Source organism: Grus americana, chromosome 12, assembly GCF_028858705.1.
Source record: "Grus americana isolate bGruAme1 chromosome 12, bGruAme1.mat, whole genome shotgun sequence".
Taxonomy (NCBI): domain Eukaryota; kingdom Metazoa; phylum Chordata; class Aves; order Gruiformes; family Gruidae; genus Grus; species Grus americana.
In genome coordinates this window covers 7,283,448-7,308,085 of record NC_072863.1, presented here as the reverse complement: position 1 = coordinate 7,308,085, position 24,638 = coordinate 7,283,448, and the positions used below count along the sequence as shown (strand labels likewise).

At 54.8% G+C, this 24,638-nt stretch overlaps 1 protein-coding gene across 2 annotated transcripts in view; it reads left to right on the top strand.

The window, feature by feature from the left end:
* The first annotated feature begins 11,524 nt into the window (after positions 1-11,524).
* The window catches only part of PCDH19 (protocadherin 19), a 60,280-nt gene continuing 47,166 nt past the window's right edge, over positions 11,525-24,638 (top strand). For both annotated transcript variants that reach the window (XM_054839786.1, XM_054839785.1), the window contains exons 1-2: positions 11,525-14,030; positions 17,063-17,390. In XM_054839786.1, the coding sequence (XP_054695761.1) occupies positions 11,890-14,030; positions 17,063-17,390 (2,469 nt within the window). In that variant the 5' untranslated portion in view covers positions 11,525-11,889. The remainder of the gene's footprint in view (positions 14,031-17,062; positions 17,391-24,638) is intronic.

Below are 24,638 nucleotides of genomic sequence, written 5' to 3'. Positions count from 1 at the left end.
AAATGTTTCCAATAAACTGTTTGCTGCAAATTTGCAGAATACCTAAACCAGCTCCGTCTGTTCCAGCTCAGGTTCTGCAGGTGCCCAAAGCCATGAAAACCTCAGCACGTGAATGATGGCAGCAGCCAGACCCTGGTGGGCAGAGCTGCTGGTGGTGCCCGTGATTTCTGGAGATAGGTGATGTATTCAAAATCCGAGCAAGCGTGTTACGTTTCCGTGTGCGGGCAGGAACATCCCCTTGGAGAGAGCAGCAGGGGACAGCCCGCCTGTGCTGCTGGCCTCGATAGCGGAGAGGAAAGGGAAGATACGGTCCTGGCTTGGAAGAAAACAGAGTTCAAAGGAGGCTCCCGGCGGGGAACAAGCTCGCATTAAAGAGGACGGTTCCTGTGGCATTTGTGTGCGTTGTGAGAGACCTATTTAGTATTTATTTCCCTGCATTTGTTGTTTGCAACACATAGGCTGCTGCCTTGCTGGCTACGTGGGGTCACCCATCCAGGTGCAGGACGAGCCCGAAATCCCAGCTGTGCAGGCAGGGCTGTACAGGCAGGGCTGTGCGGGCAGGGCTGTGCGGGCAGGGCTGTGGCACCCAGCCCAGTGGCAGCCGTGGGCTTTGTTTGCGGAGGTGGGCAGAATTTCAACAAGCTGCGTTTTCGTTCCTCGGGGCTGGAAACCTGATCTCGGGCACGGGCCGGTTGCTCAGGCCTCCCCCCAGACGGGTGGAAGGACAGACAGCTGAGCTGGGCTCTGTGGTGTCGAGCCCCCCGCCCGCACCCCTCCCAGCTTAACGCAGGTTTAGGGATGCCCCGCGTAGGGTGCAGAGGGGCCGCGTGGGCAGCGGGTCCTGCCGGTGGCTTTCTCCATCAGGACCCTCGGCTGTCACCCAGTGCCAGCACTAGCTCCACAGCGCCGTCAGCTGATTAGCTCGCTAATTAAAGTAAATCATGATGATAGGGTTAGGGTATATGTTAAAGCTCTACCAGGAAGGGTGTTTTTTCACGTAGCGTATCACGTAATCCTGCCGCGTGGTCTAGGCTGTAATTGCTGCTTTTCCCTTTGAACGTGGTGCTTGCCCTGACTTCAATGATTTGTTCCGGGGCTGCAGGAGAGCTCGGTGCCCGGAATCACAGCTTGGGTCAGCCGCGCAAAGGTCTTGGGCGCCGGGCGGAGAGCCAGGGAGGGGATGGTTCAGGAGGACGCGTGCTTTTTCTGGGATCTTGGTGCATTCCCCATCAGTCCCCAAGCCTGGATCTCTGGTCCCAGCTCTGCACATTGTCTGGGTGCCTGTCCCCAGGCTGCGTGCCACTCGCTGCTCTGCAACCAGAGCTGGGGTGATGGCAACGGTGTGTCTCGTCATTGCAAAAGCTGGCTGGCAGTCTCCATGCAGCACGCTTTGCTGCTCCGGAGTGTGCCTTGCTTAAAAGGCAGCTCCTCTGTCAGGTAGGATGCTGTCCCTCCCCACGTGCCCCCCTCGCTTTCAGGGGTTGCTCACAATTGTGGAAATGTGAGATTTCCAAAAATGCCCTCGAATAGCAGACCAGTCCTTTGGGATCATATCACCTGTAAACAAGATGAACCCAGAGAACAGATGCATCTTTTACTGTTAATAGATTAAAATTATAGATGATCACAAAATAGCAGTGTACAGAATAAATGCTTAGCTGATGTAAATTACTTTTTCCTCTATTTCCTTCCATTAGCCACTGACCATTTACCCCAGGCAGAGCTCTGTCCCCGGGAAGCACCCGAGCTGGATGTGGAGCAGCAGGCTGGGTAAGTGCTGGCTAAGATAGCAGTCCTGATGGACTGAGATGAGACAAAGTGTGAAAATCAGAGGGACTGTGAGATGGAGGATGCTACTTGTCATATTATCTTCAATTCAAAAAAAAAGAAAAGAAAAAAGGCAGAAAGCTCTTCCCGATTTGTGCTCTTTTGTTCTGGGCATCGCTTGCTCCAGGAAAAGATTTGGCCAGCAGACCAGCAAGGAAAGTTTGCAGAGCTGGCAGCAAGGCTATGTGATGCAGGAGCGATCCCTTAAACAAGATTATTACTCATTTTACCAGGCACAGCTATCCATTATGGTTAATAAAACACCACGTAAGTGATTCTCAGCCTGATCCAAACAATATATCTTGTGGCCCAGCTGGACTCACTTTTATCCTTAGCCTCACGCTGGAGGATGTGTTGGCATCAGCAGACACTGAGATGTTGGTACCTGATTGCATGGACAGCCAAGATCTGCCTCTTACTTTCCAAGGGGATGAGTGATGTGAGCTGCTGCACAGGCACGGTGGCCACCTCCCCACCGTGTCCTTTTCTGAAGGACAGGGTCCGCGTTGGATGTGGCTGCAGTGGCACGTTGGCCCGGGGTCCTGGGGGAAGGCAGCTCCATCGCGGGCTGGGTGCCCTGTGCACTTGCTCCGTGGTGGGGAGGTGTCTTCTTGAGGAACTGCACTTCGTGCTTTCACGCTGCTGGAGCTGTGGCTGCTGTTTCAGCTGTCTGGAGAGTGACGTCTTATTGCCCCAAAGCAAATGAAGTCTGCCGGCTGGGGAAGGGGAGGAGGACCAGCCAGGCCTGCAGGAGGAAGGCTTTGTCCTGGCATTCCTGCTGGAAATGAGGTCCAGGAATTTGTTGTAGAGATGCACCTGATGCAAGGATGGCGACAAGGCTGCCTTTGCGCGCTCATTCTGCTCAGCAGCCTCTGCCAGCGCTGCGGGAGGACGGGAGCCAGCAATCCTGCCCTGCACGCTGGCCTTTGCATCCAGCATTCCGCCTGTTCTGCAAGGCGCTGGGAACAGCTCGAGGAGCGCTGGGGTCTGGGGCAGTGGCAGGAGCCGGTCCCTGCCAGGATGCAGTTACCCCACAAATAAGGAGCAAGCACCGCGCGGCTCAGGGTGACCACCTGCGCCGGCACCAACGTTGCCAGCACCTGCTCTGTGGCGTGCCGGCGCTTGGCCGGGGGGCTCTGCTCCGTGCCATCCATCTGGCATCTTTCTGAGACACCGCGCTCGGTTTTTCGCCATGCCAAAACAAATCCTAGCAGACTATTAATCACTGGCTTGCAACAGCGTCCACCCCGGGTTCAGTTATGATAAGCTATGCCAGCCCTTTCCCCCGCGCCGTGTCTGACATCGTGTAGCCATTTGAAGAGGCCATAATTACAGCAATTGTTAGGCATTTTTCTAGCCTTTTCTCCCTTCTCTCGTAGGTAATGTTATGTGACAAATCGCTTTCCCTGACATTCACATCTCCGAGCGCTCTGCCGAAACAGCACCGGTAGCCCGGCTGTGTTGCGGTGCGGGAACGTCAGGCTCACCGCAGACGGCACAGACGGGGTGCCATAACGTGCGAATCTCAGTTTGGTGGGTGAAAATGATCCACGCGGTGATGCTGGGGGAGAGCCGGGCTTTTGACGGGTGTATTCTGCAATTTCCTTACATCTGCAGTTACAGAAGTGGCAGGGGGTGCCGGGGGGAGGGAATCGTGCCAGGACCGGTGCCTGGACTGCTAATTGCCGGGTGTAGGATACAGGCAGGCAGCGTTCGGAACGCCAAACTGCGGGATGCTGCAGTCAATACCAGCGAGCAACCAGAGCCAGATTCCCTGATGTGGGCACCTTGGTGGGATGGAGCCGGAGCCTGGCCCCGGGCCCACGGACAGGGGCTGCTCCTCAGCTGGTGCTACGTGTCTCCATCGGCTGCTCCGGAGCCGGGGTAAATCGCGCCAGCTGAGGAACGCTGCCTAAATCTCCCAGCTGGTGTTCAGCGCTGCAGCAGGAGGCTGTATATCCCAGAAATGCTCTCTCCTGCCTGTTGGCGTGCTGGGCAGGAGACTTGTGGCTCGGGTGTAGGAGCAAGCGAATGTGTGGGAGCTGTCAGCTGTCTGCCAGTGCCAGGTATCTAATTTCTGCTGGAAGAAGGAAGTGTTGGAATCTCTTTCCTATCCCACAGGGTCAGCAGCAGACTAATTAGCATACTTGAATAAAGGGAAGAGAAAAGAAGAAAGAAAAATTGTAGAATAAGTGATTTAGTTGTATTTGAAAGGCAGAATGGATGTTGCTGGAGCGGCTATGCAGAGTTTGCGTTAGCCGTGTAGCCACTCAGACCGGAGATACCGCACTGCTCTATTTCTCTAAATCACTGTTCTTCCCCAGGTGTCTCTATTCCCCTGACCTTCGCAATCTCTTTATCCATGCAAGGACTGGGAGACTGAATTAAGACGTGCTATTTGTAAGCAGGGTGGGAAGAGCAGAGATTCTCCCATCACCTAGGATAACCTTTGCCAGCAGGCGGATCTCCTGCAGAGAGAAATTTGGTTGCCTCTTTATTCATCCATGGCATTGCTGTCTTGTAAACCCTAAGGCCGTCTGTTCTTGACCTGTGTGGGTAACAGTGTGCACGGTTTGTAAATCCAGGCAGGCATCCAACGGGCCGTCCTGAAGGTCCACCACGCAACTGTGCACTGAACTGCATTGCAGCGCTCCCCCGGCTCTGCTCCTGCACACGCTGATGGCACAGATTGCGATTTCCTTGTGCTTCGTTTTCTACCCTCCCTCTTCTCTCCTCCTCGCTTTTAATCTTTGCTTAACTTGTTGTGCAGGCAATTGCATGGCATTTAGTGCATGGTGATGTGTGTTTGGGGCCTGTGCTGGAAATACAGCTCATTATCTGGAGTGGATAATATTAAGCACTTTTCTCTGTTGGCCATTTGATCACAAGGTTATCCTGTTTGATGGTTTTATACGCTGGAATTGATTGCATGGGAAATATTTAGCCAGCGCGGCTGGAACGTGTGTCTCCCTGCAGGCTGCCAGATGCAGGTGTGCTGCTGCACCCAAGGGGCTGGGGGAGAGTCTCGGAGGGTCTCCAGTGGCTCTGGTGTCCACGTGAGGCTGGTGGTCCTGCTCAGCTCCCGCCTTGGGACCAAGCAGGCATACACATGGGCTTGCAGCATCAGCAAGGCTGAATTTGCCTGCCTTTCACCGCTCTTTGAGCATGCTGCAGGAATTCAGCGTGGGGCATCTTGATGAACGTGGTCCTCCGTGATGCGGGGCACACTGGCGTGAGCGGCCAAGCACGCGTGGAGCCAGGATCTGACCCTGCCACTGCCATCACCCCTTGCAGTGTGCCTGGGAATGCTTCTGTTCTCAGCACCTCCAGGTGCTGCAACAACCCTGGGGTGCAGGCTCTTTTCAGACCCTCAGGTCAGCTTTTCTTGTAAAATATGGGATTAAATCCATCAAGCTGCATAGCCTTTTTTTGTGTGATCCTGCAGCAGACAGCAGGTCGGCTGTCAGTCACCTGTGAGTAAGCTGTTTGGTGCTTGACGGGGCTGTGCCAGCTGTGGGACCTCGGTGGGGCTGCGCCAGCTGTGGGACCAGCTCGCTCAGCAGCGTGCCTGGCTCTCACTGCGGGTCCCCCGTCACCCCGCTCCGTCCCGGCCTCTCAGCTGACACAGCCAGCAGAGATGCCGATTATGGCAGTAGCTTTTCATAACGTGCCCTCTGGGAAGCGGCCTAAGAACCAGTGCACTCATTTGCCACAGGCCATCGAGTAGCCACCGGCTAATAAATGCCGGCAGCAGCTGGCGGGGCGTGGGCCAGCGAGGTGGGGGGAAAGGCTGCATCACCTATTACGGCCCCCTGAATCACGCAGCATTTCTTGCTTCGCATCTTAATGGACCACACTGGAAAGAGAGCGGTTGGTGATGCTGGCTGCCTTTTGCCTTCATATTGCCCCGTGCAGGCTGCCGAGAGCCAGCCTCTGCCCGCTCCTTGCTGTGCCCTGCGCTGCCTTCGTTCACACACGATGTCCCTGCCTGGCTTCTTAGGTACCATCCTGTTATTTCTCCCCCCTCTCCACGTTTTGCTGTCAGGCAGGCTGTGTAAATCAAGAGTGGCTCCAGTGGGCTTCCTCTGGACCGACACCAGTGCGGGAGCGGAGAATTAGCCCTGCACCTGCCACTTTTTTAATATAGGCTTTAAATCTGATTACAACTGCCTGTCTGGCTCTGCATTATGTGCTTCATGATTATTCAGCATTATGTAATCTTTGATAAAAGATGCTGCATCAGTAAAAGAGAATTAAACTATTGAGTGATAGGAGTTTATCGAATTCCTCGGAGTGATGCTGTCCTCTCTTTGGCACTTTAACCTCTCCTGTGGAAGGAGTGTGCCAGGCGCTGCCCTTGCTAACAGCCAGGAAACCCTGCTGACTTGGGTGGAATTGCAGGAGTACAAATAAAGTTAGATTTCAGCTTAGAAAGACAGTTTTTTATAGTCTAAAGACTCAATATTTTACAGCCGCGGTCCCTTATCTGCATTATGTGCAAACTGCTAACAGAGTTACACGGACAGATGTCTGCAAGTTCCGCGGATGCTCGATAAAGTTTGGCTCTTAGAGGGCTGACAGGCAGAGCTGGCCAGGCTGTCCTCGCTCCATAACCTCTTCAGAGTGGACATGCACTGATGGGGGAAAAAAAAGTGTGTTTAATTCTAAGCTGAATATTTTGTCTTATTTTTCAAACATCCCTCAATATAAAATATTATGTTTTTCTCCTTTTTAGGTCTTCCCTTTCTCCACACACAGCAGATGTCTGTTGGCTGAATGGTCTAGGGATTTTGCTCTGAGTTTTCCTATTTCTTCATTTCCTTTTTCTATGCTACAGGTTTTTTTTTTACTTTGCTGTGATATTAGAAACATTGCTAGGGGAAAAAAAAAAGCACAAACAAAACTGTAACTCCCGACACCCAGATGCTTTGAAAAGCTTTCAAGTTTGCAGAACTGGATAAGCAAAGAAAGGAAAAAATAAACCTACATCATTTATTTTACTTCACCTAGTAGCTAAAAGGAAAAGGTGCCGGAAAGGGGAAAAACAACACTTCAGAAATGTGAAATTAAAAGAAAGGTTCTGAAAAATTAAAAGGATAAAAGGTCCTCTCTGATGTTTAAAACAAATTTCAAAATTTCAAACTATTGTGTGCATGTTTTCTCCAGTTCTGCAGCGCACCTGGAGAAACAGGGTGCTGGGGGAGCTGGGTCCAAACGGGCTTTGCTCCCCCCTTGCTGTAGCGGGTGGTGGCTTAGGGACCAGCATCGGGGCTGGGGACCAGCGGGAAGCCTTTGCCGTAGAGGGAGCAGGGCGTGCGTTGACCCCCCGAAGCCCGCTGGGCTCTGCAGCAGCGTGCCCCAGAGAGGCAGGGAGGAGAGGCAGGGGAGCGAGCGGGAGCTACCCAAAGGAGGTGACTCCATCCTGCTGCCCCGTCTGCGGGCGACGTTGGGGGCCAGTTTGCCCGTGAAGCAGGACAGCTCTGCCTCTGTGGTCCGGCCAGGTGCCGGGAGGCTGGTGGCTGCCTCGCTGCTTTGCTGGCCTCGTCCCTTGCTCGTCCTTTCCCCTCACCCCCTGCACAAGGAATGTTTAATAAAAAAACCCAGGCTTGACAGCCTGCTGATACCATAGTTTTAAATATACATGTTTTAGATCCTGAGATTTACTTTTTGACAGGTACAAGAGAGACAGCTATAAATGCTGGGCTGGAAAGTCATTCGCATTAACGTTCAAACAAAGGGCTGCAAGCTGCACCACTTGCTTTTAATTAAAAGCTTTCCTTATTTTACAGCGTGGGCAGAACCAGAACCAATATCTTTGTTACATGCTGCCCGTACCCATCAATGAGCCGGCTGAGCGACAGGCCACGGTGCTGCCCTGTCACCAACTCCTCAGCTGGGAGGGGCCGGGACCGGGCTGGCCCTGTGGCCCCCCTGGACCCCCAGCCTGATGCCGAGGGGCAGCAAGCTGGCACCAAGAAGGATGATGCAGCTCCCCAATGGCAGCATGACCACAGGAGGGTGCTACAAAATGGGCTGCTGTCTTGCATGGAGAGCTCTTGCAGGGGGTTTGGCCAAGGTGGGACATGGGGACCACCATGCCCCCAGCTCCCTCCCTCCCAGCCAGGCCACCACATCACTGGTGCTAGCGGCATCAGCAGGCGCATTGTGACCGGAGTGTCTGGCTTTGGATAAACTAATTGTGTTGCAAGGAGTGGAGCGAAGCTTTTAGATTCCAGAGCCAACGTGTGGCATCTTTATTAATGTGCCTACTTGAGTTCCCTGGGACGCGATGTTTTCTCCTCACCCTGGCCATCCATCTGAACTGATAATAGGACTATTAATCCATTTTGTTGACAGCACTCACAGACCTCCAGTGAGGCAGGAGATGGGGAGGGGTGGGGCTGCAATCGATACCCGTTTTGCTCCGATGGGATCCCATCACAGCCTCTGGCAAACCAAGCATTAGCTGGGGGTGAAAGGATGGAGCACTAACCAAGGTTATGGGTACTGTGCAGCTGGCCAGCTGTGGCCTGGCTTCTCCTTGGTCACCTGGAGAGCATCCTGCAGAAAGCCATTGAGATACGAGATGCTCTACAGATGCCAAACCTGCAAGAGACCTCGTGCATGTCACACTGCACAGGGACACGGACACCAGGGTTATACACCACGAACCCCCTCAGCAACCTTGTACCAGTCACTTAACCCTCCTCTAATCCCCCTCCATACGTATACGGAGGTGAAGTTTGTCTGACTTCAGGGCCTTTTCAGCCCTGCCCAGCTACACGGTGCCTGGCACAGCATCCATCATGTCAGTGATTTCCTTTACAGCAGCAGAAATATATATGCAATAAATAAAAAATGCAGGTCTTATATATATGTAATATATAAAGAAACATTTCAGTGGAAAAAGAGCTGGAAAATGAGGTGCCTCCCTGCCCAGCTTTCACTCCTCTGTGCATCCTCTGCCAGTGGCTCATCCCAGGCGCCTTTATATTCAGACTGATCCTGTCTGGTTTTAAATATCTTGAGCCACAGAACTTTCTCCCTCCAGGGAACCACGTCGCAGCCTCATAATTTTTGCTGTCAGCAGAGGGGATTTTTTCCCCTGTGACATTCACCCTAAATGCTCCATTTCTTCATTTCCTGTCATCCCTTCTGGTGATGCCCCTTGTACTCCATTAAATAATTCCTTCCCTCCCTCTCTATTTACACCAACCAGATCTGTAAGGCTCTTAGTTTGTCTCCCCATGGACAGCTCTTAGCCAAGCAATATATATATTTAAGCCTTTTAATCTTCCTTCAGAAATCAGTCTCTCCGTGCCTTTGATCATTTGTGTGGCTTCCCTCTGAACTGCCGCCAACGCGTCTGTGCCGAGGGAGCCCCGCGCTCCAGCTTCGGCCACACCTGAGCCTCCCAGCACCTCCACGCCATCCTCGGACTCCAGTGGCTGATCCCTTCCTGCTGTCCTTATGCATAGCAGCCTCCAGGGTCCCCCCCAGTTGTCCCCCTCACTCCAGGCCCTTCACTGGGGTGTTGCTCCGGCACGGTGCTGCCAGCTTGGTTCAGCCGTTGTTGTCCCTTCTGCTGTCAGCTCTTACTTGCATTTGCCTCCCAGCTGCACTCACTTATATTTGTCCAAGGCACAGCTCCTTTTGCAGTTTCCTGCCCATGTTTCTAATCTCACTAGGCCCTTTTTGTGTTAATTTTCTATGCTTGCTGGAGCTCACAGCACCTCCCAATATAGCATCATCTGCCAAATTCATTAATGTGTAGTTTACTCCCTCTTTCCAGGTCATTAATGAGGGTATTAAATGAGAGCAGACCTAACCTAGATCCCTGCAGTACCCCATAAACACCTCCCCCTGTTTCTAATTACCCTTTGTTTATGATCCTTCAGCCAGGTTTTCAATCCACATGGCACAGTTCAAGTCATCAGAATTAATTTTTCCAAGGAAGCCTTTGCAAACGCGGGAGCAGAGGGTTTGCCCACTTGCATCGTCCTCACCTGCCGCCTCCTCGCGTCCCACCCCCACTCCCCCGTGGGTCACGGTGACCCACGCTGCTGCTTCCCGGAGAGGGGAAGAAACACCTGGCGAAAGCTCTCCTCTCCTCTGGCTTGTGCTCCCACTCCTCCGGGACGCGGCAGCCAGGAGCAGAGGGACGCTGCATCCCCCCCGTGTCCGCCGGGGAGGAGGGGGATCCCCTCGGGTGTCCCGGGGCATGGTGTCCCTGGAGGGGGTGGTGTCCCTGGACGGATGTTGTCACGGGGGATGGTGTCACGGGGGAGAGTGTCCCTGGAGGGATAGTGTGCCGAGGGATGGGCTCCGTGGATGGACGTTCTCCCGGGTGATGGTGTCCTTGGAGGGGGTGATGTCCCGGCCACCCTCCGCGGGCCCGGCAGCCAGGCGGTGTCTCGTGGCCGTGCCGTGCCGCCCCGGAGCCGCCGAGGCAACGCACCCTGGGGGCCCGCCCAGGGCCGGGCGGGTTCCCGGCTCCGCCGTGCGCGGTCCGGGCCGGTCCCCGCCGCTCCGCCTCCCCGCGCCGCCCGCGGCGGCCGCTAGATGGCGCCCTTGTGCCTGGGAAGGCGCGGCGGGGCCCGACGGCGCGGCCGGTCGGGGAGGGGCCGGGGCCGGGGCCGCGGGGGGGGCCGGGGCTCTGCCCGTCGGGCGGCTGCACCAGCGAAGCGTCGCCTCCCGCTGCCCACAGTCCCGACGGGGCCTGTACCGCGGCAGCTCCGGCCGGGCACCCCGTCCCGCTGCCATCCCCGCCGCGGCGCCGGCTCGCCGCTATCGATCGCCGGGCTCCCGGGGCGGTCTGCCGCAGGGACGCGCCGGCACCCGGCCCCTCTTTTAACCTCAGGGCGGGGGTGGGGGGGGCAACGGCGTGTGTGAAAGTTTGCAGCGGAAAGGCGCCAAGCTGAGCGCCGCCAGCGCCCCCTTTAATTAGACCCCGGGAACTTGCGTGCCACGCGCGGAGACCCGAGGTAAGGCACCGGCACACGGACAATGGAAGTTTTATTGCATTGTTAAGAGAAGACGGTACCGTGGTGCTTTCCCCAATAATTAGCAGTGAGCAGCGAGGGCTGCCGGGGCTGGAGCCTCCCGGGAGAGCCTGGCCGTCCCGGGTCGTACACCGGCTCCTGGGGGACCCTGCCCGGCGGGGCGGGGTGCGGTGCGGCCGGAGCGGGGCGGGCTTACTCCTGCCTCAGAGGGAGAGCGATGGAAGGGGTCTGGGGGGCCTCAGCGCGGACCCGCGGATGCCCCCTGTCCGGCCCTCGCGAAGCCCACCCCGGTGCCCGCAGCGACCCGCCGCCGCCCTCTGCGTGCTCGCGGTGCCGAAGAAGGAACCGCCGGTGACCGCGGCCACGCAGCGGCTGCCGCGCCGGCACACCCGCAGCTCCTGGGCACCGCGACGGGCTCGGCGCGACGGGGCAACCGGCAGCCGGCGCGGAGGAGCCATCCCGCGCGGCTCCGCGCCACGCTCCCGCTCCCGGCCGCGCCGCTCCGCGGGCCCCGCCCCGGCCCCGCCCCGCCGGCCGGCAGCGCGGCTCGGCGCGGCCCCATTGGCGGCGGCGCGGCGCGCCGGCCCCGCCCCCGAGCGCCCATTGGCCACAACTCACCGTCGCCCGCCCCCGCGCCGCCCGCCCCCGCGCCGCCCGCCGGCGCTCCGGACTGCGGACAGTGGCGTGCGGCCGCCGCAGCGAGCGCCGGCGGGAGCGGGCTCGGCACGGCTCGGCACGGCTCGGCTCGGCTCGGCTCGGCTCGGCTCGGCGCGGCACGGCACAGCTCGGCTCGGCGCAGCTCTGCTCGGCACTCCGCTCCAGCTCCCGCTCCCGCGCGCCATGCCCGGCCCATCCACGGCGCCGCCGGTTCGGAGCGCCTGAGCGGGCGGCGTTGGCGTGAGCGCGGGGGACCGCGGCTCCGGTGCCCCCACCAGCCCGCCCGCCGCCGCCGCCGGGGCAGCCCGGCGAGCGCTGCCCGCATGAGGGCGGCGGGCCCCTGAGGCGGGCGGCCAGCGGCCGTCGGGGCGCGGCGCGGCGGCCGGAGGGGGCGGTGGCGGCGATGGGGGCTCTCCCGGCGCTGCTGGGGGCCGCCTTGCTGTGGGCCGGCGCCGGGGCCCTCGTCAACCTCAAGTACTCGGTGGAGGAGGAGCAGCGGGCAGGCACGGTGATCGCCAACGTCGCCAAGGACGCCCGGGACGCCGGTTTCGTGCTGGACCCCCGGCAGCCCACGGCCTTCCGGGTGGTCTCCAACTCGGCCCCCCACCTGGTGGACATCAGCCCTGGGTCCGGGCTGCTGGTGACCAAGCAGAAGATCGACCGGGACCTCCTGTGCCGGCAGAGCCCCAAGTGTGTCATCTCGCTGGAAGTGATGTCCAGCTCCATGGAGATCTGCGTGATCAAGCTGGAGATCAAGGACCTCAATGACAATGCGCCCAGCTTCCCCACCGATCAGATCGAGCTGGAAATCTCGGAGACGGCCAGCCCCGGCACCCGGGTGCCGCTGGAGAGTGCCTATGACCCGGACTCGGGCAGCTTTGGTGTGCAGAGCTATGAGATCACCCCCAATGACCTCTTCGGGCTGGAGACCAAGACGCGGGGCGATGGGTCCCGCTTTGCCGAGCTGGTGGTGGAGAAGAGCCTGGACCGCGAGACCCAGTCCCACTACAGCTACGTGATCACGGCGCTGGACGGTGGTGACCCGCCCAACTTTGGCACGGTGGAGCTCAGCATCCGCGTCATCGACTCCAATGACAACAACCCGCTCTTCGAGGAGCCGGCCTACACCGTCAGTGTGCCTGAAAATGCCCCGCCGGGTACACCGGTCATCCGCCTCAACGCCTCCGACCCGGACGAGGGCACCAACGGCCAGGTCCTCTACTCTTTCCACAGCTACGTCTCTGAGCGGGCCCGGGAGCTCTTCCAAATCGACCCCCAGAGTGGCCTCATCACGGTGAGCGGTGCCATCGACTACGAGGAGGGTCACGTCTATGAGCTGGACGTGCAGGCCAAGGACTTGGGGCCTAACTCCATCCCTGCCCATTGCAAAGTGACCATCAGTGTTCAGGATGCCAATGACAACCCACCCCTCATCAACCTGCTCTCCGTCAACAGCGAGCTGGTGGAGGTGAGTGAGAACGCCCCGCCGGGTTACGTCATTGCCCTGGTGCGGGTCTCAGACCGTGACTCCGGGGCCAACGGGCGGGTGCAGTGCAAGCTCCTGGGCAACGTGCCTTTTCGGCTCCAGGAGTACGAGAGCTTCTCCACCATCCTGGTGGATGGGCGGCTGGACCGGGAGCAGAGGGACCAATATAACCTCACCATCCAGGCCAAGGACAATGGCATTCCCTCCCTGCAGGCCACCAAGTCCTTCACTGTCAAGATCACCGATGAGAATGACAACCACCCCCACTTCTCCAAGCCCTATTACCAGGTCATCGTGCAGGAGAACAACACCCCGGGGGCCTACCTCCTCTCAGTCTCGGCCAGGGACCCTGACCTGGGCCTCAATGGCAGTGTCTCCTACCAGATCGTGCCCTCCCAAGTCAGGGACATGCCTGTCTTCACCTATGTCTCCATCAACCCCAACTCTGGAGATATCTATGCTTTGAGGTCCTTCAATCATGAACAGACGAAGGCCTTTGAATTCAAGGTCTTGGCAAAAGATGGGGGTAATCCCTCTCTGCAGAGCAATGCCACCGTCAGGGTGATCGTCCTGGACGTCAATGACAACACCCCTGTGATCACGGCCCCGCCACTGGTCAATGGGACCGCGGAGGTGTACATCCCCAGGAACGCGGGGGTCGGCTACTTGGTGACGGTGGTCAAGGCAGACGACTATGACGAGGGTGAAAATGGCAGACTTTCCTACGAAATGGTGGAAGGAGACAGAGGATTTTTTGAGATAGACCAGGTCAATGGAGAGATAAGGACCACCAGAGCCTTTGGGGAGAACGCAAAGACAGCCTACGAGCTGATTGTGGTGGCTCACGACCATGGAAAAACATCTCTCTCGGCTTCTGCCTTGATTTTGATATACCTGTCTCCAGCCCTGGATGCCCAGGAGTCCATAGGATCTGTTAACCTCTCCCTGATTTTCATTATTGCCCTGGGGTCTATTGCAGCCATTCTTTTTGTCACCATGATCTTTGTGGCAGTCAAGTGCAAAAGGGATAACAAGGAAATCAGGACCTACAACTGCAGGTAAAGACATCTTTGTTTCTGTGCACCTGCCGGGTCTGCTTTGATTTTTGCCATCGCAGTTACTGTCCCTTTGCTGCTGTATGCTTGGGGGTGGTGGTGGTGGTAAATTTGCTCTAGGAACAAAAGTGAGGTTGGCGTCCCTCTAAGGAAATTTCCTGTGAAGCTTTAAAAATTTTTTCTCTAGGAGAAGCACAGAAATCTGTGCCGAGTAACGAATCGACTTAATTGTGCGGCTTGACAATCTGTTGCAGCATCCTTGATTTTACGCGCTCCGTCGCAGGAAGGGGGGAGAACAGTTTTATAGCTGCGTGGCTGGTTCCCGTGGGCAGCCCCCTGTCCCCAGCCCAGCTCCCTGGGCTCGCGAGGGGGGGAAAGCCCCCCCCATCCCACCGCAGCATCCCTGCAGCAGACGGGGCGAGCGTCCACGGTGGCATCCGTAAGCCCTCACTGGCCGTTCAAAAGAGCTATTGTGCGCCCGATGCGGCTTCTCGCCACGGCTGGTGATGGGGCCAACTGGATAAAATAGTGGTGAAAATCAGCCGGTTCCCCCCGATGCGCCGCTCCAGCCCCCGGCACGGCCGGTTGGGCTGGGAGCCGTGGGGCGAGGGAGGATTTTTGCAGCGCTGCGTTATTTTGCCCTGGCTGGATGCGTGCTCCCGGGTCCGAAATGCCGGAGGGGAGGTCAGCCCTGCGCCCGGAGCCACTGAAAGGCTGATAGGGGAAATCCAGTCCCCTGAATATGTAACAGCCTGGCGATTATTGTCTCTCTTTTACTATTCTCTGTGTTACACAAGTTAGGAGACAAATGCTAACCACACATGAATATCAATCAGATGCCATAAAAGAGCAGCTGCAATGCCTCATAAATGGTTTAATCCTGTTACTAGTGAAATAGCCATGACTTCTCCATTCCTTCGGCACCGAGTCGTTTCAGAGGGGAGGGATGGAAATTAATTTTGCTCTACCTTGGAAACGCACGCTGGCCCCCGGCAATTCTGCAGCGCAGGGGGATGTGCAGTCTTTAAAGTTTTATTTACGCAGAAATAATGCCGGAGAGTTCGGTTTTTATACCCCGTTTTCACAGCGTAAAGTGCGTTTATAAGCCTTTTTGCTCGATGGGGGAAAAATCATCTGCAAATAAAGGTTGGTCTGTGCTGTATTATGGGATGTCTAGCTTCAAGTGAAAGCTAATATACCAGATTTCTTGCCAGCTCGGCCCATTAAATGAGAATAGGACCTTAATGGATAAAAATCACGTCGTGGTGGTGCTCCTAACAGCTTCACACATATGTATAAGCCCTGGGTTTACTGTGACGGCTTAGGGATTAATGAAGTGCAGTTTAATTAAATAATTGGTCAATAGAGAAAGGACAGCAAAATGAATGCCTGCAGGAAATAATTGGGCTCTCGCATTGCCAAACTTAAACATTTAGGTAAACAAAACAATTAAAGCTTCATCAAGCATTGTTAGACGAGTCAGCAGCATATAGATTGTTGGCACAACAGAAATCCCTGCCTTCCCCTGATTTATTTGCGCGCTCAGGGGATGCATGGGCTGTTATCTGTGTGCATCTGAGCAGGAGAAGTCAGCTGCAGAGGTGGAGAAGCACCAGGTAGGCTCAGCAGCGGCTGTGACCATGGGGCACCGTCTCCCCGCACTGGGTGCGTGCCTTTAAGCTTTGCCAGTGCCTTATTTTAGAGGTTCTTCACAACAGCTGCTGGAGAGTCTTCATAAAAATGTGTTAATTTATGAGGCACATAAGGTTATATGAGAGCTGTTTGACTTGGTGGCATTTTCATACTCAGGCAATTAGCTTTCTGGAACAAGAATATTTGTCCAATATTTGCCTTTCTAGATAAACTGTATTATTTATTCATCCCATTATTTCTGTTGCAGCTATTGGATATTTTTTTTTCTTTAATGCTGTTATCATAACAAGAGGAAGAGCAAAATCCCGACTTTCAAATGTGTATTTCTGACAGTGGGTAGCATCTGATGTGCTTCCCTGGGAAATACCGAGCTGCCCAGCGCCGTGCGTGCACAAATTCATCTGTGGGGCATTGGATGGGGCTGTGTTGCTCCCTATGGAAAGAGAACCCACAGTCACTGTCAGCTGAGCATACCCAGTGAATGCGAGGTGCAGTCATATTTGTCATTATTTGCTCGGGTGGTGTTTTACGATAACTTTTTTCCTCCGCTGTTTCGCAGAAGGCATTCAAGGCACTTTGTCAGTTGATTCTTTTGGCAGGTGGGAAGCAGAAAGGGAAGGAAAGGCAGAAAAAAAAAACCCCAAGCTTGCAGTAGAAAAAAAAAAAGTCAAAAAGGATCATTTCTCTTTGCAAAACACAGTTGTTGTTCTCCGATTTCTAGAAGGCGAAAGCATTTCCCAGCAGAAGGGGGGGTGTGTGTCAGGGGGTGAGGGAAGAATAGGATGCGGTTGGAGAAAAGATTTCGAGTTATCAGGTATTATCAGGAGATAGTCAAAACACCAGCAATTTGGATAAAGCATTAATAAACAAACAGCCTTTGGAGTGTGAGAGAATAGAGCTTGCCAGCTAGGACTGCTTCTGGTCTGCCTTATTTACTGCTATGGAAAATTAACTGGGAAAAAATCCACTATTCATTTTGAATTTTCATTACGGGGACCAAATTAAATCACTTTTAAAATCCTTATTACACATGGAAATGAATGCAGGTACCCTTTTCAGTTCATGGATTTTAACATCTCCATTTTTCTCTTCTGCAGGCTGGACTTTACTCCTAGTAACTAAATATCAGCAATTATAAACACTAGAAAAAGAACAGAGGCGTTCTCCCTTCCCATTATTTTTCATTTTTGACCTGAAAGCATTATACATATGAAAATAAGCTAAAGACCGTGTTGTGCCACCAGACCCAAACCATGACGTAATGTGCATGACTAAGAAGCCTGCACGGAGATGGGGGCCAAGCCCTCTGGGTTTTTGCCTGTGTATTTAGTGGGGCAGGGTTCGGGATGCTCTCAGCTATTCATTTTCCTTCTGTCCCCCAGAATCGCAGAATACTCCTACGGGCATCAAAAGAAATCAAGCAAGAAAAAGAAAATCAGCAAGAATGATATCCGCCTGGTACCGCGGGACGTGGAAGAGACGGATAAAATGAACGTTGTGAGCTGCTCCTCTCTAACTTCATCCCTCAACTACTTCGACTACCACCAGCAGACCTTGCCGCTGGGCTGCCGCCGTTCCGAAAGCACCTTCCTCAACGTGGAAAGCCAGAACAACAGGAACGCTGGCTCCAACCACATCTACCATCACACCTTCACGGGGCAGAGCCCCCAGCAGCCTGACCTCATCATCAACGGGATGCCGCTGCCAGAGGTGAGTGCGGGCAGGCAGCCTGCGCCCCTGGGGCATCAGTAACGGGTTTGCATGTGGACCACGGCGTGCGGGTCTGTTGGTGTAAGCGCTGACGAAATGAGTGTTGAGCAAACAGGCAGTGTGGTTTCCGTGTGTCCAACGCCCCGGGACAAGGGAGTGATGGAGGATGGCAGGGGGGAGCGGCTGTCACCCACCTTGTGGGTTCTGGGGCAGCCCTGACACGTTGTCATGGGTGGATGTTTCACCGCCAGACACTGCAGAGACCCCCAGAAATGCCCAGGCGGGGATGCTGGCGTGGGCCAGGCTGCTTCCGTGCTGCCGGGAGGCTGGAGGTGGCTGCTTTGCAAGTGGATTTTGAGTGTGGTGATGCTCGAGGGAAGAGACGCTTGTTGCCTTCGCAGGAGTTTTGCAAAAGGTTGTTGAAAGTGGTGTTGGCTGTTGCTCTGGAGGCAGCGAGTTTTGCTGAAGATGCAAACAGTGCAGGATGCCGCAGTGTGACCGCTTGCATGCCTGGCTCGGTGCTGTCCCCTCACCGTGCAGGATGGGCACGCGCTGGCTGGCGTGGCAGGGACGTGCGGTACCAAAGGCAGGGAAGGGGGCTGCTCCGATCCATGCCATCCTCATCAGGTTCTTCTAATTCGTCGGCTTTCCTGTACATCACAGGCATCATTTAATGTTGCTTGTTTGTCTCTCTTTGAATTATTGTTTGGTATTAAGCAAAACAATCAAAGGTTTGTCATGTTTCCTGCTTTGAACAGAATAACAAAGCTGAAAAAGCAGCTAAAATATTTATGGCTTGCTCTGTTTTACGTTCAGCGTACTGGTGTAAATGCAAAACGATGCTGCTGAAGACAGTGGATCTACTTCAGATTTATACTTGCGCTATGGAGAGCAGAGCCCGGCCCTCTGTGATGGAGAGGGCTGGTGCCGGCGGGCCTGATGCTGCAGCATTCGTACTGGCAAAACGCTCCTTGAACCCTGGTGTTTAACCTCCACTAAGGCTACAGAACCAGCTCCCGAGAGGTCGTGTACTGGTGTCAGCCCAGTTCTGGGGTGCTCCCAGCCCAAATGCCAGGAGCTCAAAGCAGAGGCAGAGCTGTAATGGCCGTACGGTTGGGAGGGGGTTGTCGGGATCTCTGTGACAGATCGTGGGCACTTAGCCACCTTCTGCCCAGCCTGCGTTTCGAGCCTCTCCTGCCCTCGCGTGTGCAGGCTCCTCACCGTACGGCATTGCCTTTTTGAGGTTACCCGGTGAGATGCAGCGAGGATGCAACTACTGCATGAGTGCACCAGCCCAGCACAGCCCAGCACAGCCACTGGTTGCTGCGGAGCTGGGAGCCCACCTGCGTGTGGGAGGGTATGGCGGGAGCAGCACAGCGCTGGTCCCAACAATTAAAGCTCGATTTAACTTCTGGTGTTGGTATAAAAGCTGTAATAGAGTTTCTTAGCAATAACTGAATGGGAATGACCTGGATATAAGCGCTCATTTATTCTACTTGCAAGTGTCCAGCCGTAGAGCTGAGCAGGCTCTGCTGGTCCCAAATGCCCCGATGGGGAGAGGCAGGGACTTTGCACCCGAGTCTGGATGGGAGCAGTTTGGGACAAGCCTGTCTCTGGTCAAATATGGCAGAAGAGCTGCTACCGAAGCCGCCTGCTCCTTGCGCTGTGCCCGGGCAGGCCGGGGGTGGGACACACCACCCTTCTTGTGTTCGGGGATTCCCATCGACGCTCAGATTTGCCTGTGCGCATTGCTGAGTGCCAGCTGGGGCTCAGGTGCCCAGCTGCGTGGGGGATGCACGCCAAGGTTGTGGGTGACCGTCGCTGTTGGGACGCTGAGGGTGGTGGTCCCTGAGGGATTGCTGCCTTCCTTGAGCGGTGTCCTTTGGAGAGGGGTCTCGAGCACATCTCTGGCTGGTGTCTTGCTAAGGGCACCGAGCAGTGGAGCACCCTGTCAGCCTGTGATTCACCGTCACAGACAAAATTCAGTCATAAAATCAATCACACGTCGGCATTAGCCAGAAGTGTGCGCCGGCAGCAGGAGGTCTGCGGTGCTGGGGAGGAGGGAAGGACCATCGGGAACATCGTAGCTCAGCTGATAAAGTTAACAGGCAGCTGCAGGCAGAAGGCAGCGCTGCCCATGTTCCTCCGTGACACAGCAGTTAGCTTGGGGTCCAGCAGGATGGGCTCTCCAAAGGCCCCCACGAGTGAGAGGGAGCCGGGTCACTTGTTGCTTCTCCCCACGCCTCCAGCTCACCCCATTTCCCCATCACTCGTGCGGGTGGGATGCACTGCGAAGAGCTGGTACCTCTCCTGGAGAAATAAATTTGTCTCTTGTAACAAGTGTCATCGAGTGTCAGCGTACAACGTGGCCGCCAGCAGCCCCTCGAGCACGCAGGAGGGCAGCTGATGGCTCTCCAGTTCTGCTCGGGGACCAGCAGCTCTCAGGTGGGCGCTCTTGGAGAGAGCGGCATGTCCTGGCAGGGGTCTCCTCACTCCCCAGGGATGCTTTTGGACAAAAGGGCAGAGCCAGGGCACAGGGAGGAGAAATCCCAACTGGAAGCTGCTTGGAAGTTTGGTTTAGGGTGGGAACTTTTTTTTGGCAGAGAGCCTCTGTGTAATGCTTCCAGCTGTTGGAAGGGAAGTTATCCCGCTGGCGGTGTGGGTTCAGCTGGCTCCTAAAGATCCTGAGGGTCAGGAGGCTCAGCTGTGACCAGAGTGACAGCCCTGTCCCGGCACGCGGGGTGACACGGAAACTCCGTAAAAGATGATTCCACGGAGGAGCATCACAGCCTTGTACCCATCATAGCCTGTTGCTGCCTTAGCGGGTGTGATGATATGCTTATAAAGTGTGCTATAGGAACACCTCCAGGGGAAGATGATTTAATAAATTAAATTCCTGCCCAAGCCTGGAGTTTGCAGAGCCCACCCGTTCCCTGCGGTGCATCCAGCGGGACTTTGTCTGGGCTGGTTTGAATCGCCTCCAGCGACGAGGCCGCCGGTGTTTCCCCCGGGAGCCTTTACGAGGTGTCAGCATCAGGGAGATATGGCTGCTGCTCCACCTGGGAGTGACTTTTCCTGATGGGAAGGCAAAACATTGCTTGATAAAAGATAAAATACGGAGGTAAACGTGTCGCTGGCGGTGTCGCTTAGCATATGATGGCTGTGGCTGGGAGTAAGCGATTCCCTCTGCAGATGTGTGCTGTCCTAGCAGCGGTGGGTTTGCTTCGGCCTGATGTGTAGCTGGTCTTTAACGTGAGGCTCATTTACTTTAACAGTCAGGAACCTTGAAATAAAAGTCCCCAAGGATGGGTTGTTTGTGGAGCTTCAGGAGCTGTTTCCTCCGCGCCGCGGCAGCGGTACACGTGGTGGCGGGTCTCAGGGCTGGCGGTGCTGTGCCGGCGGTACTTGGGTTCCTCGGTGCTCCCCAACTTTCCCCGCTGATCCGGAAAGCATTAAACAGCGGCGTCTGTGGGGACTGCAGCCCTGCTCTGAGGATGCAACAAAAGTTTGAGACAACCCTTGAAAAGCTCTTCCCCTCAGGTGGGGGCCAGGCTCGGCGGCTGGCTCTGCCTGTGCCAGGGCACGGCTGCCAAGAGAGCATCGGGAGGTGGTGGGGGACATCCTGGGGGGAGTTGTGACCCCACTGGAGTTTGGTGGTCCCTTGGGTGCTGGGGTACCACTCGGGGACCCCTGCCCGCGGCCTTTTAGCATCCTCATGGCTGTAGGCAGCGGAGGCAAAAAGCGTTTGCAAGCGGCTCTGGTGAGCGTGGCTGACAGCGGGAGGCTTGGCCCCCGTTTGTGTTTCGGCTTGTTTTGCAGGAGGGAGAGCGGGACATGTTGGAGCTGCAAGGGCATTGCCGGGCAGAGGCTTTGCTGCTGCCGAGGGCTTTTTTTTTTTTTCTCCCTGCTGAGCTGAAGGAGAAGTCAGCTTTGAAACCAAAAGAGCTTGTTTTCAGTTTTTGCATGTATATTACTGGAAATTGTACCAGGAGATTAAAAATCAAAATTAATAGGAGCCATTAGGCAGCTTCCTTGATAAAAATGCACGTTGCATTGGGGTGGTGTGGAAACCAGTCTGAATGCCAAGCCGTTTAGGATCCCTGGGACACGACTTGCATGTAGAGCAGCCACCCTTGGGTAACACTTACATGCCTGGATTTTGACTTCATGGTTTTAAAAGAAAGCAATACGTGTGCAATGGCTGCATCTGTGCTTCGGAGGCCGTTCTACATCCGGAATCTGCGCCGCTTTGGGAAAGGGTGCAGAAGCATGGCGTGCTGCCCTGGGACCGGGAGGGAGCATCCCCTGGGGCACAGCAGCTTGCTCTGCCCCTCCGTCCCACCCGGGGCCGCAGCGGTGGTTGGTCCCCAGCAGGACTGAGCGCCAGCGAGGCAAGGAGGTGTGAAATGGGAGCGGGCGAGCCTCGTTTGAGGTTGCACGTCCATAGGTGGCAATTAGCATGGAGGTTCGGGATGGGCTCTGGGGGTGTGGGACAGCCCCGTCGTGGCAGCGGCAGGAAGGGAAGCAGCAGCGCTGCTCTCACGCCGCAGGCGGGGTGTGGACCAGGCACGGCCTTGCCCTGGTGCTGCTTTGGTAGGTCCCCATGGAGAAGGTCAAGGTGATCCACCAGGACTCGGGCACCCGCCTGCCCCACAGCTCCCAGACACGGCCCCGGCACCGGGGGGGTGTTGGCCGTGGCGATCCGCCACCTCCTGAGCTGCTGGCCACCATCAGTAAGATGGGGAATTACTGGTTTTAGTGATAATCCTGGTCTAATCCCCCAACCTTGATACACTCCCGCATAATCCTCACTCACACTGATTTCGTTTGGGCTCCTCGTGGCAGCGGGGATTATTTGAGCGAGCAACAGTTGCAGGATAAGGCCCCGGTGGTTTCAGATATGCTTTTTACTACCTGGAAAGCGTTCTCCTCGCTGTAGGAAATGGTTTTCTAAGCACAATAGAGCAATTTTCGTTTCAGGCGGCACCGGCAGTTTTTGCTCTGGCTATCTGGCGGTGTTAACTAAAGCCCATTTCTACAACACACAAAGATTTTTGTTTTGTAAGAAATTAAATCAGCGTGGCTGTTCCTCTTTCTCTGTCATTTCTCTACTTGTCAATTCTTTCTTCCCCTCCAGCTTATCCTCCTCTTCTCCGCTAGCCTTAAAAAGCCCCCAAAGTGTCTGTTATAATCACATTTTGTGTGTTACAACCAGAATGAATGTACTCACTTTAATATGCTGGGGTTGAGGAAATCAGTTTCTGTCTGGTATAACAGACAATTTGTTATAAACCGTGCCATTTAGAAGTGAAGGGCCTTGCTTTAGTGTAACGCTGGGGAAACGTCATGATACATAATTGGAAGGGATTTGGCTTGCTTCTGAGTAATACTGTGTATAGAGCAGGGGGGGAAAAAAAAGAGAAAAAGGAGATAATTTCCAACCCGGAGAAAGTTTGCAGTGCTGAGACATGCCAGGCTGTGGAAATAAGGTTTATTTTCAGCAGAGATAATAATTAAAGCATTATCAGCGATGATGTTCGACGAGTCGGAAGGCTGACTTCGCAGCGAGCGTGCGTTGCCAGTCTTGTTTTCTCCTTGGGAGGTCACTGTAACTCAGCACTTTTTTGTGCCTGCGATGCGCACCGCGATGGGTAAGCACAGGTCACGGCTCTCGTTAGTGCCTCTGCCTTTCCGTGCCTCTGCATCCCTGTCTGGGACCCAGCGGCAGCCTGTATTCTCCCAGAGCCCGCCGAAGAGTGGTGATGCTTTCAGCTTTAGATAGCGACTGGTTATCTCCTCCCAGGGGAAGGCTCACTGGTCCCTGCCAGGCAGCCCGCGGGCACGCTGTGCCTCCCGGGGCACCCGAGCCTGCAGGGTGGGAACCCCAAACTTCCCTGGGTGCTTTCCGTGCTCGCTCCAAATGTGCCCCGAAATCCCAAGTCCCAGCAAATCCCTCAGCTTAACTACTCTCAAAGTGTTTTGTGTATCGCTGCACGTTCCCTGACCTCTCCGAGCGTTGGAGGCCAACATTATGGAAATCAGCAGCTTTTTATTCCATTCCGAGGTCAGCCTAACCAAATTATACACATCTCCTAATGTAATCGCTTCAAGCTCCCCGTTTGGAAAAATTAATTTGAATACTTTGCAACAGAGATAAATACGCCAGCTCCCGTTCACGTTTCACCACGGCTGTCACTGGTGTCCACACTCGCTGCCCTGTGTTTTAAACAAGCCTTTAGTCCAACACGCTTTGGCTTTTCCTAGAATCGTTTAGGTCGGAAAAGGCATTTAAGATCATCGAGTCCAACTGTAAACCCAACACTGCCAAGCCCACCACTAAACCACGTGTGTTTTGTATGGATGACGTGGGGCTGTGACCCCATCCCGGCACCTCTGGAGGTTTCCAGCCCATCCTGGCTGCGTGGGACCGAGGGGGTTTGCTGCAAGGGTCCGTGGAGGAATTAGGGCTGGTGCGTGCTGCGGTGGCGGTAGCCAACCTGTATTTAACAGTAAAAACCCCCTCCTCTGACGGCAAGACCAAGAGTGCTCAACGTGGATATGATTATATTATTATATATTACATACTGTATATTATATTGTATATATTATCTTTTATATACTATATGATATACAGGATATATTTATAAGCATATAAAAAGTGTGTATAAAATTATTACATATTGAACCTAATTATGTAAATAAGTATATAATATGTCATATAACCATATATATCACTTGTTTTTATGCTACTGGTTTGGGTTTTATGGTTCACTTTTATTGAAAGTTGAGAGGCTCATCTTGTTTTCCCTTCAGTAAATTTGAATTTCTGATGCGTATTTCTGATGCATAACTCTTACTTGTTGAGTCTATAAAAAAAAGCTCCTGCAACTATATTTACATGGCAGATAAGAATTTTCCCTTAAATTAGGAAGGATTTATAGTAAGTTTTTTTTTAATTACATCAAAAGGGTGGTCTTGCATGCTGCTTATGGCCTTTCTTGTAGTAGTTTCCAAATGAACTCCTGTTGTACTGAGCGATATGAACTCTGTGGTTTCTCCCTGTTGTTTACTTTGCATAAGCACAAGCTGCATGCAAAGGCATCGTTAAGGCCAAGTGCAAGTAGCCAACATCATGTGCATCTGCCCGGCTCCATGGAAGAGCCGTATTTTCCAGCTGCCATCTCCCAAAGTCCCTCCTGAGGGCTTTGAGCCAGAGAAGCTCCTCAGCCAGGTGCCTCCCAGGTCCTC